Source organism: Lissotriton vulgaris, chromosome 6 (genome assembly GCF_964263255.1).
Source record: "Lissotriton vulgaris chromosome 6, aLisVul1.2, whole genome shotgun sequence".
NCBI lineage: Eukaryota > Metazoa > Chordata > Amphibia > Caudata > Salamandridae > Lissotriton > Lissotriton vulgaris.
In genome coordinates this window covers 1154581039-1154593054 of record NC_141694.1, presented here as the reverse complement: position 1 = coordinate 1154593054, position 12016 = coordinate 1154581039, and the positions used below count along the sequence as shown (strand labels likewise).

The 12016-nt window shown below is 46.5% G+C and overlaps 1 protein-coding gene across 8 annotated transcripts in view; it reads right to left on the bottom strand.

Annotated features, from left to right (window-relative positions):
- MAP4K3 (mitogen-activated protein kinase kinase kinase kinase 3) overlaps window positions 1-12016 on the bottom strand; it is a 1209829-nt gene that overhangs the window by 588920 nt on the left and 608893 nt on the right. For all 8 annotated transcript variants that reach the window (XM_086927230.1, XM_086927231.1, XM_086927232.1 and 5 more), the window contains one exon: window positions 9987-10071. In XM_086927230.1, coding sequence (XP_086783356.1) covers window positions 9987-10071 — 85 coding nt within the window. The remainder of the gene's footprint in view (window positions 1-9986; window positions 10072-12016) is intronic.

Genomic DNA, 12016 nt, shown 5'->3' with positions numbered 1-12016 from the left:
GCTCCCCAGCCCTGGAGAGATGCGTCCGTTGTCAGCACTATTTGTGGGACAGGCTCTTGGAACGGTCGTCCCCTGCAAAGGTTTTGTGTGTTCCACCAATGCAGACAGTTGTATGCACGACCGGTCACCAACACTAGGTCTTTCAGATGTCCATGAGCCTGGTTCCACTGTCGTGCCAAGCACTCCTGAAGAGGACGCATGTGTCGCCTCGCGTGCGGGACTATGAAGATGCAGGAGGCCATCATACCCATCAGCTGCATGAATACCTGCGCTGGGAGTGAGTGTTGGGGCCTGAATTTCTGAATTAGCAATTGCATGCTGTTGACTCTGGCAGAGTTTGGCTGCGCTGTTGCTGTCAGAGTGTTTATTGTCGCACCTAGGTACTGTTGTACATGTGCGGGCTGAAGGTGTGATTTCGGGTAATTCAGTGAAAATCCTAGACTGTGTAGGAGGTGAATTGTGCGGAACATGTGGCTGGCACATTGCTGGGCTGACTTTGCTTGGATAAGCCAGTCGTCCAGGTAAGGATAGACATGGATGTATTGTCTTCGAAGGTGCGCAGCCACTGTCGCTAAGCACTTGGTGAACACCCTGGGGGCAGTAGTGACCCCGAAAGGCAGGACCTTGAACTGGTAATGCTGGTTGTTGACGGTGAACCTGAGATATTTCCTGTGACCTGGGTGAATGGGAATGTGGAAATATGCATCCTTTAGGTCTAGGGTTGCTAGGAAGTCCCCCTGACTGAGCAATGGTAGAACTTGCTGTAAAGTCAGCATGTGAAAATGTTCTGACAAGATGTAATGGTTCAGGGGTCTGAGGTCTGAGGTCTAGAATGGGCCGGAGAGACCCGTCCTTCTTTGGGATTAAGAAGTATAGTGAGTACACCCCTGTACCCTGCTGTTCTAAAGGCACGAGTTCTATGGCCCCTTTTTGCAGCATGCAGATTACTTCTTGCTGCAATAAGTGCATGTGCTCTGCGGACATAGGACGGTGCCTTGGGGGTATGTTGGGAGGAGTGGAAGTTAGTTCCAGACAATAGCCGTATTGGATAAGTTGTCTCACCCACCTGTCTGTGGTAATGCCTTCCCAGACTGGCAGGAACTGCTGGAGTCTTCCCCCGACCGGTGTTATATGGTCTGGGGGCAGTGACAAGGCGTCACTGTTTATTGGTGGCGGAGGATCTGGCATTAATATTTCCACGTCCTCTGCCTTTGGTGCTGTTCCCACGATATCCACCCCTGTTATTCTTCTTATAGGTGGTCTGCGTGCTCCCTTTGTTGTATTGGGGTTGCTGCGATGCTTGACCTCTAGAGGCTCCCCTGTTACCGGAGGAACCGCCCCTGAACTGTTGTGACTGCAGAGCCCCCATGGATTTTGCTGTCTCAGTGTCTTTTTTAATTTTTTCAAGGGTCATGTCTACATCAGGACCAAAAAGAAAGTCAGGGTTAACTGGCTGATTGAGCAAAGTTGTTTGGATCTCTGGTTTAAAACCAGAGATGCGGAGCCAGGCATGCCGTCTCAGCATTACACTAGTGTTGATGGACCTAGCTGCTGTGTCTGCTGCATCGAGTGCACACTTGATGGATGCATTTGAAATCAACTTTCCTTCCTGTATCAGCATTTCTGCTCCCTCCTTATAAACATCAGGTAGGTGTTGTAGTAGCTGGTCTAACGTGTTGTAGTGAGCCCTATCATATCTGGCTAATAGGGCCTGTGTATTTGAGATCCTCCAAATATTAGCCGCTTGAGCCGCTACACGTTTGCCAGAAGCTTCCAAGATTTTGGATTCTTTGTCCGGAGGAGGAGCATCACCACTTGTTTGAGAGTTTGCTCTCTTGCGAGCATTAGCCACTACTAGGGAGTCCAATGGGAGCTGGCCATTAATGTACGTAGGGTCCACAGGCGCAGGCCGGTATTTCCTTTCAATCCTTGGGTTTACAACCCTTGCCCTTGTGGTCTCCTTGAAAATGTCAGTAGCATGTTTAAGGTCACCCTTTAGCATAGGCAATGTCTTTACTGATCTTTCTGAGGTTGAGAAAGTATCAAACAGAAAGTCTTCCTCCACTGGGTCAGCCAGCATTTCCACGTCATGGTTATTGGCTGCCCTTTCAATCAATGCGTTAAACGCCGCCGTGTCTTCAGTAGGCGAGGTCTTGACAGTATAGGACTGAGTATCAGGCGTGGTGTGCGGCTCATCAGGGTCCACAGGGTGGTCAGTCCAGGGTTGAGGTTCCTCCTGATCTGTGTCAGCAGGATAAGTAAATTCATCCTCATTGTATCCCTCCCCCACATACTCATTGGTGCGTGTGGGAGAACAGGCACAGTGTTGTGCATATGACTCCACAGGTTCAAAGAGAACAGGTGAGGTGGCAGAATCCCTTTTCCTTTTGAGAGGGATTTTGTATGACTCCAAAGGATGTTCTGGAGCGATTTTCCGTTTGTGAATGGTGAGTCTGCCAGAATCCGAGTCGATGAACAGCTTCGACTGATTGTCATATGAGGGTGCCTGGAACACTACCTCCTCCTGAATGAACTGATACTTGGAAAGTACTGACACCTTCTGGGACGTCTCGGTGCTCTTCTGTGGCTCGAACGCTTTGGGTCGAGCGGTCGGGGGCAGTCCGTATTTAATTGGTGGAGGAAGCGCTGGAGACGAACCAACCTTTTTTGAGGGTGGCGTTGTCTTCGATCCGACTGACTTCGCTGGATCACCAGCTTGCTTGCGGCCTTGCGTCGACTCGAGCTCCAGGTGCGCAGCAGGCACGGTCTTTTGCTTCGACGCCATATGCTCTTTCGGGTCGGGTTTGTTCTTCGACTCGAAGGCCTTGCTTAACATTGGCTTGGAGGCTGTAAGCTTCGGATCGACAGTCTTTTTAGCCTTGAGTCCTTTGCCAGTGTCGCCATGTTTGGACATCGACGGCGTCAAAACGACGTGCTTGACCGTAGAGACAGGCTTCGGCGCCCCGCTCTTCGGGCCGACGCCCCCTTGTGACCCCGAAGGGTCGATGACACTTTTGGATTTGATCGGAGCCGACTAATCCGAGGCCGTCGATCCGAGGACTGTCTTCAGCAGTTTTGGTTTCGATTTTGCATCTGTCGGTTTCGGCTTCGATTTTGGTGGATCGACCGATGGCTCCTTAGAAGTATTCTTAGCCGGGCCTTGACGTGGGACCTCTGTATGGCCGCTGCCATACGGAGTTGCCGGGGAGCGAGTAAGACGGTGCTTTGATGCTAAATACAGCATTATTGAACGGCCATTACTGAAGTCTGCGTCGTGGCACGAATATTGAATCGTGCTATTTGGAATTAGTCTGCGTCTTAGTAGAAATATTGAATTGTGCTATTTGGAGAATTGATCATTGCACGAGAAAGGCATACGGAGAAATATGTACTCACCCAGCCAGTTTGAGGCTGGGAAGGAAGTAAAACCAGCCAGAAGGCATTCTATTGCAAGTTGAAGATCGAAAGCCCTGAGGAGGTCGCTGGTTTCTTGTACCGAATGATGAAACACGTGTTGGCTGGATTATAAAAGCATCTTATATATTAATGTGATCATCTTGAATCTTAAGTGTTTTTTACTTGTGATAATCTGTACATTGGTGTGATAGGGTTTTGCATAACGCCCCTAAATTTAGTATTTAGGGGCACCCTGAACCTTTTTCCACAGATCCAGATTTCGAAACAAGAAAGAAGATCAAGGAACACAAAGACCTGCCGTGCAGCTGCTGAAAAGAGGAAGACACCAACTGATTTGGCCCCAGCCCTACCGGCCTGTCAACCCTCGAACCCGCACCTGTTAAACCCCGGCATCTCCAGTGGTCAGCAACCTCAAAAACCCCTGAGGACCTGACTGCCTTGTGACTCTGACTACCTGGGTCTCCCACGAGTAGTGGTACTGCTCTAAGCAAGTAACAAGCCCTGACATCAGCCCGTAACCGCGAACCCTGCACACTCTGCACCCGCCAAACCTGGCCTGTGCCGGAGTGAATCAAGACCCTGAGGACGTCCCCCCTGTGATTCTGACCTGGAATCTAGTGCCCAAGGACACTCCTCGACGACCCCGATGACGCCTGCAGCCTCAGGACAAGGAACCCCTCCGACCGCGACCAAAGGGGATAAGATTTCCCTACCTCAAAAGACACTCCTGCACCCAACTCCTGGGTGCCTACCTATCTTCCAAGATCCCAACTTACCCCTCGAAGTGTTCTGGCTGGTTATACTTCCGTCCCAGCCTCAAACTGGCTGGGTTAATACATATTACTCTGTATGCCGATCTCATGCAATTATCAATTCTCCAAATAGCATGATTCAATATTTCTGCTAAGACACAGAGTAATTCAAAATAGCACGATTTAATATTCGTGCCACAAAGCGGACTTCAGTAATGTCCGTTCAATAATGGCATATTTAGCAACAAAGCACCGTCTTACTCACTCCCCGGCAACTCCGTATGGCAGCGGCCATACGGAGTTGCCGGGGAGCAAATATTGGATTGTGCTATTTTGAATTAGTCTGCGTCTTAGCACAAATATGTAATATGTATTCACCCAGACAGTTTGAGGCTAGGACGGAAGTATACCCAGCCAGAAGGCATTCTATTGCAAGTTGAAGATCGAAAGCCTTGAGGAAGTAGCAGGTTTCTTGTCCCGAACGACGAAACACGTGTTGGCTGGATTCTGAGCAAGATTCTAACATTAAAGCATCTTATAAATTATTGTGATCATCTTGAATCTTACATTTTTTTACTTGTGATAATCTGTGCATTGGTGTGATAGGGTTTTGCATAAAGTTTAGGGATCTGCTGATCCGGTTTTGGGGAAGTTGGATGATTGCTCCCTCCATAGGCACCCAATTACGAAATAGTACCAAACAACATAATATTACCGTAATCTGTGAGCGCCAATACTATCCAGGGTATAATCATCCCAACTTTTTTCTTACAAAATTTAGGGGCGTTACAGGGAGGGCAAGGGCAGGGACCAACGGGTCCCTGTCCTGGGGTGGGTACACCCCCTAGCCTGCTCTTCTCCTGTGGGAGGGAGGCAGGAGCCTAGCTGTGATTGGACAGGGCTCCCCATCTTCAAGAAGGCCGGAGCCCGGCGTCGTGCATCACCTCGCCTCTCCCACCTGAGTGGTGGAGTTGGCAAAGGCTGACACACCCCCCTTTCTGACGTAAGTTTTCCACACAGTCTTCCCGCCAGAGTGGGGGTCAGAACTGGTGGGGGCCAGTTGCTGAGTACAGCAAGTGGTCTGGAGAAGCTCACAAAGGCGGAATGCCTTTGAAGCTTCCCCTGCCCATCCTGGGGGAGGAGGCTTGGCACCTTGTCCAAGGATGTGGATTGTTGCAGGCCCAGGAGAGCGGGGAGCTCTCCACCCAGGGGTCAAGCAACATGTCTGCTGTGTGGCAGACTAGGCAGCCTCTCAGACAAGACATGGATTGTAGGTTAGATTTCAGGAGGCATCTCTAAGATGCCCTCTGTAGTGCATTTGACATTAAATCCCACACTGGCATCAGTGTGGGTTTAATGTGCTGAGAAGTTTGATATCTAACTTGTCAGAGTTCAGTATAGCCATTATGGTGCTGTGGAGTTCGTCATGACAACCTCCAAGCACCATATACTCTTAATGGCATCACTGCACTTACAGTGCCCAGGAATGGCCCTGGGTACTGTAGGGGCACGGGGCTCATGCACATGTGCCCACAACACTGGCATAGGGCACCCAGCTAGAGGGATGGCTGATGTATGCCAGGGCAGTGTGTTTGTGGGCATGGTACACAGGGATGTGTGCCATGTCGACTCTTTGATTAGTTGTGCACCTAGACACTCAGCTTGCAAAGGCAGTGTGTGGGTGTCAAGGTACAGGGCACCTAAGGGTGGCACAATAAGTGCTGTAGCCCTTAGGGACCTTCTCTTGCCCTGGGTATCCAGGGTACCATTTACTAGGGGCTGACATGTGGCCAGAGATGCCAATTGGGTTTAGGCTTTAGTATAGTTTTTAGGGAAGGAACACAGGCCCTGGGTACCTGATTGGCAGGGACCAGGGCACACCAAGGAAAAGTGCATCAGGTATCAGGCAAAAAAGTGTGTGTGTGGGGGGGGGGTACTGCAACAGAAATTCACTTTCTCAGATTTGGTTGCTGGGAGTATTGTGGGACTGGGGCTAGGGTTAGACCTTTAATTGGAAGTAGTGATTAGGGCTTCTGATGTGATTGGTTGCTGGAGTAGTTGTGGTATTAAGAGCAGGGTTAGGCTTTCTATTGAAAGTAGGGACTACGTCTTCCTGTACCATTGGTTGCTTGGACTTGGGTTGGGACTACTGGTAGGGCTAGGGCCTCTATTGGACGTAGAGATCAGGGTTTTTGAACTGATTGGGTGCTTGGACTATGGCTAAGATTGGCTGTAAGGTCCTAGTCTCCTATTTGTTCTAGATTTTAGGGCTAGTGTTGTGATTGGATAGTGTTGGGCTAGGGTTCACATTGGCTGAAGGGGTCACCCGATTACTAGGGCTATAAAAGGCCAGGGTTGGGGTGTCTTAGTCTGGGCGTCGAGGCTAAGGGCGGAGAGGACAAGGGCTGCTGCCTGTTTGAACCTGTTAAGGGCAGAGAGTACAAGGGCTGCTGCCTGTTTGAGCCTGTTAAGGGCAGAAAGGACCAGGGCTGCTGCATGTTTGAGCCTGTTCAAGACTGGCAAGGGCCAGACATGCTTCCCATTTTCCCATTTAGCAATATCCAGCCCACACCATCAACATCCACATACTTAAGATACTTATGGATCTATATATTTATCACTTTCTTCTAATTTAGCATTTCCAATGCATTACACTATTTCTCAGCCTATACATCTACCAATATATCCTCTACATCCACTCTCATTTATCCCAAACCCCATACTACTACAATGATCCCCAAAATAACCCTTTCTTGACTCTCTCCTACTCTACCCCTCCTTGTAACATCTGACACCTCTTTCTACTATACCTATAACCAAAACAAATCTTTCTAAACTCTTCCCTCTAACTCCTCCACTCCAAAACATCTTTTTACACATTCAAAAGCCTCCTCCTACTGCTAAGACCTATAAACAAAACAAAACAAATCCTTCACTCTTTTATCCCTCCACTATCCTTTTCAATCATAATTAACAGACTAATATGCTCACTTCTCCAATTCCATATTCAACTATACTAATTCACCACTAATCCTTTATGGGTTCCAGAGTGGCGTGCTTCAACAACCCATCAGTGGTAACAAGTGCTATATGAATGCAAACCTTTCTTCCTCTTTTATCCTTCCGCTATCCTTCTCACTCCAAATAACTGACTAATATTCACCCCTGAGATTACTTTCATATTTCACCATACTAATTTACCACTAATCCTTTATGGGTTCCGGAGTATCGTGCTTCAACACCCCATCAGGGGTAACAAGCGCTATATAAATACAAACCTTTTTTCCTCCTATCCTTCTGCTACCATTCCAAATCCAAATAACTGACTAATCTATCCACCACTTAAAATGTACTTGCATGTTTCACTATACTAATTCAACACTAATCCTCTATGGGTCCCGGAATAGCGTGCTACTCGCTGAAAAAGCGCTTTGACGCCTCGTCAGGGGTAGTAAGCGTTATATAAATGCAATTACAATACAATACAATGTCCTGGTAGTGAATTACACCCAATTTAGTTTTTCACTACTGTAAGGCTACCTGTTCTCCATAGGCCAGAATGGGCAGTTTGACTATTACATTCTATAATCCCAAGGAACATGGTAGATAAACGAATTTAGTATGCCTGAGCTCAGAAGATTAAAATACATCTTTTAGTAAAGTTTACTTTTATATTCTGTGTTTGAAAATACCACTTTTAGAAAGTAGGTATTTTCTTGCCTAAGCCTTCCATTGTGCTCAGCTGTTATGTGTATTGGCTGTCTGGTTTTGGAGGGACAGGGCAGGCTGAGTCAGACCTGGGTTGAATAGAGAGATCTGCATTTGGAGTATGGGGAGGTGTAGCTCCATGACCTGAATAGGGCTTTGCCTTGCAAGGTGAATGCTGGCTCCACCTCCTACTGTGCGTCTGATGGCAGAGCCCCTCTCTCTGAAAGGAAGGATGCAGCCTGGTAAACAAAGTGCTCCAGGACTGAGCAGAACTGGTTCTGGCTGGGTTCAGTGACTTTTGACTTGTTAGAACAAAGACTTTTGGGGTATAAATACCTGTGCCCAAACCCCTACAATTCATATTGCTCCTGGATGCCACGGCGAACCTCTGTCTGTGTAACTAAGGAATCTGCAGGGGTTGGACTGCCCTTGTACTTGTATGCTGTTTCTTGAGTTGCCTGCAGTGGTTACCAGTGGACTTGGAAGAAGAGGGGAAAGGACTTTGGAGAAAACTTTCGAAGATCTTGCAAAGCAATCACCCAGGGGCTAGAAGCGAGCTAGCCTCCTGTTGAAGTCTCAGGCCTATCAGACTTCGCCCACAGCCTCCTGATTCCTCCAAGCAAGAATTTATATCTGCAGGTGAGGCTCCTGTGAGTTCCAGGACCTCTAGTTCTACTACAGAGAAAAGAGTGCTGAAATTGTCGCTAATGCACGTTTGTGAGCCGCGGCAGCCGAGAGCGCAGTTTTGGGAATCGCGCTGCTGCGGCCGAGTGCTCGCCACATTGAGATCATCGCTAACGCACTCTTGTGGGACGCTGCAGCTGAGAGCGCCACCAAGGGTCATCGCGCTGCTGCCGCTGAGTGCTCGCAACATCAGTTCCATCGCACCAGGATCGTCGCCCCCCAGAGAGCGCCATTTCATAGCCTCACAACCTACTCGCACATGCAACAGGATCGTCGCCTCGTCTCTTCCCTCTCTGCAAGGATTTATGGCATCAACGTCCTAGCATGAAGTTGTCGCCTCGTCTCCGCACGCATCAGTAGATCGTGCATCGTCTCCTTCCTCGTGGCAAGGATTCATTGCATCACCGGCCTCGCGTGCAGTAAATCATTGCTACCGCTTCACGTTTCACGTTTTGTTGTTTAGCTCGGAAATCTAGGTATTTTGTAAATGAGAGGGTCGGAGAGGCCACTGCTTTGAACTGAACTCCTGTTTGCACACCTTGAAGTATTTATGCAGCATTTCAAGAATAATCCTATTTTGGGGTATTGTGGCTTTTTACAGTTGTATGTCTTGTGTTAAGTCTATATATAAAGATACTTATCTAAGGTGTCTCTTAGTAGTGTTCTTCACTGTGCTACTGTGTATGGTCATAAATTCTTCACACACTGCATCTGAGATAAGCCTAGCTGCTCGTGCTACGTTACCACAGGGTTGAGTAGGGGTTATCAAAGGGTGTAGCCCCCTTACTCTGACTTAGGAAGAAGGGTCCCTAATTGGACAGTGGCCAGCCATTGCCAACTAGAGACCACCATTTCTAACAGGTTGAAAGTGTTATTGTTTCAAAAAGTGATGAATATTAGAATTTTGTGAAAAAAGGGTTTCGGGTAGCACCTATGCTTTCTAGAATCTCTTTCAGAGAGGATGTGAACATGATTTTTTGAGAAGAGTCAAATGATTATGATTCACCTACCTCCGGAACATTCTGCATTGTACAGCCAGGTGTTCTGTTTATAAAGTAGTATATGTTAGATGATATCCTTGTATGGGAGATATGATGACAAAAAAAGAGTGCTATGGCATATTAGGGTGATTTTAAAAAAAGTCATTAAAAGAAGGATAAATAAGAAAGCAAAAAACACAACCTGGCTTCTCATTGTAGTCCGACAATGAACATCCATTACTGGAAAAGACAAATGTCACCTTACAAATCTAAAATGAAATCAATATATTTGTTTAAAATTAATAAGACACTAATATCATACACCCATTAGATGAAGTGTCACACAATGAGCAGAATGCTACAGATTCCAATAAATCAAAAGAAAAGTGTATTTATAACAATTAAAAAAAACCACACACACAAGTTTAGAACAATTGTACAGTACCTCTAGTGTCTGGATTGATCCAGGAAGTTGCACAGTGAATCTTTAAAGGACATCCGTTGAACACCTTTGAAAAGCAAGCACCCATCTGAAAATAAACACAAGAATGATTAGGAACGATAAGCAAAACTTTAAGGATGTTCATTATCATTTTTATTATCACTATACTTGTATTATGGTAACTATAAACTTTAGTGTAAAACTTACGAAAAACATACCAATTTAACTACACTTCACAGTTAAAGCAGATAGGCAGAAACAAAATGAACTCCATGTGATCTTGAATATCACAAAATGACAACATAATGTTTATGCAACATGAAAATAAATAGAATTTCTAACACTAATTTGTTAGGTGATCACATTGATTAATGTAAACTGAAAGCTACGTCAGTTCTTTAAATGGGTTCAACGTATTCTGTTCATTGAACAATTCCCAACATTTTCTCAGTGCAAATTTCAACTGGCAATGAAACCCTGTTCGTTCTCAGGTTTGGGTGCAGAGTTAAAATATGAGCAAACTATTCTGTATACAAAAAACAAGATAGGTGAATAAGGTACAAACTTATCTATGATGTGTGAACCTAAATTTCAGTAAGCAGTATCTGCTTTAATGTTAGTTTAGTGAACGATTAAATGCTCGTGGGGCCCGGTTGTTTTAAGATTCACATTAAGAAATAGAAAATTGAATCAAATAACGATTTGCAATTGGCGTTTCCTTAATAGGAATCTACTGAAATGCATTTGGAAGATATGAGCACAATTGCACGCCAACTTCTACAGAATACATTGGTATTTTGTGAATCAATCTATGTATTAATAGGTTGGTTCACAAAATACTGATTCGTAGTGGGTCGCAATTCGACATAGCTCATTAATATGAATCAGGTAGGTCGCATATGGAGACCCTCTACAATTAGTTAAAGTCAACGACATAGTGGCATGCTAAGTCAGCAGACCACCACGTCTGTGAAGTACGAGTTACTTACCTTCGGTAACGATGTATCTGGTAGAGACGATTCTAGCTGCAGATTCCTTAACGTAGAATTATCCCCAGGCGTGAGACTGGATCCGAAAAACTTTTCTGCCACAGCATCACTGTGAGCCGGGGGGACGGCACCACGTGACTCTGCCCTGACATCATCCGCGTGCGTGACGTCAGCAAAGATACATAAGTCCCACTTCGGCGCGCCTACAAAAAGTTTTCTTCGGAGAACTTTTCGTCAGCACATCGCGGAGCCATCACAAACTGTGAGAGTACTGGAACATTGTGCAAAAAAACAGCTAAACCGAAAGGTAAGAAACGAATGGTGAGGAATAGCACCACACAGAACTGTGCTAGGCACTATGACACCAAAAGACATGGAAAGAAAAGGATAGAGCACAGCTACTGTAAGCAAGCATGCAAACAATACAACAGTAACCACCTCTCCGTGGGCAGAAACATGTGAACATTTGCACAGCAGACGAGGAAGTCTGCAACCCCTTTACCCAGAACAGAGAAGGGTACTAAGGTCAGAAAGGAAGAGGAACGACAATTCATCCACAGACAACCCCAGCAAGGAGAGACAGCTTCTGAAAAGAACAAAGGGTCGAGACCCCGCCAAGGGACCTCAACCCCAAGGGCTACAAAAATCAGAAGTGCAAGCCACGAAAGGAAGGAGTCACGATCAAACTCCCACTGCAGGCTAGGGTGTAAAGGTGCAGAAGAACTCATGACACCATCAACCAATCAACAGAAATGAAGGAATGGAGCGAACCACAAGACGAGCATCCCCCTAGGGAGAGAGAATAGAAAATGCACTCATAGAGGACAACCACCGGAGTTAGACGAGTGCTGAAGACCAAGGAAGAGTCTTTGCAGAATGGGGAGGAAGGGCGGTCGTGAAGGAATCTGCGGCTAGAATCGTCCTTATCAGATACATCGTTACCGAAGGTAAGTAACTCGTACATCAGATAGAGACTACTAGCCGCAGATTCCTTAACGTAGAATAGATACCCTAGCCATACCCAAAGGGAAGGAGGGTCTGCGA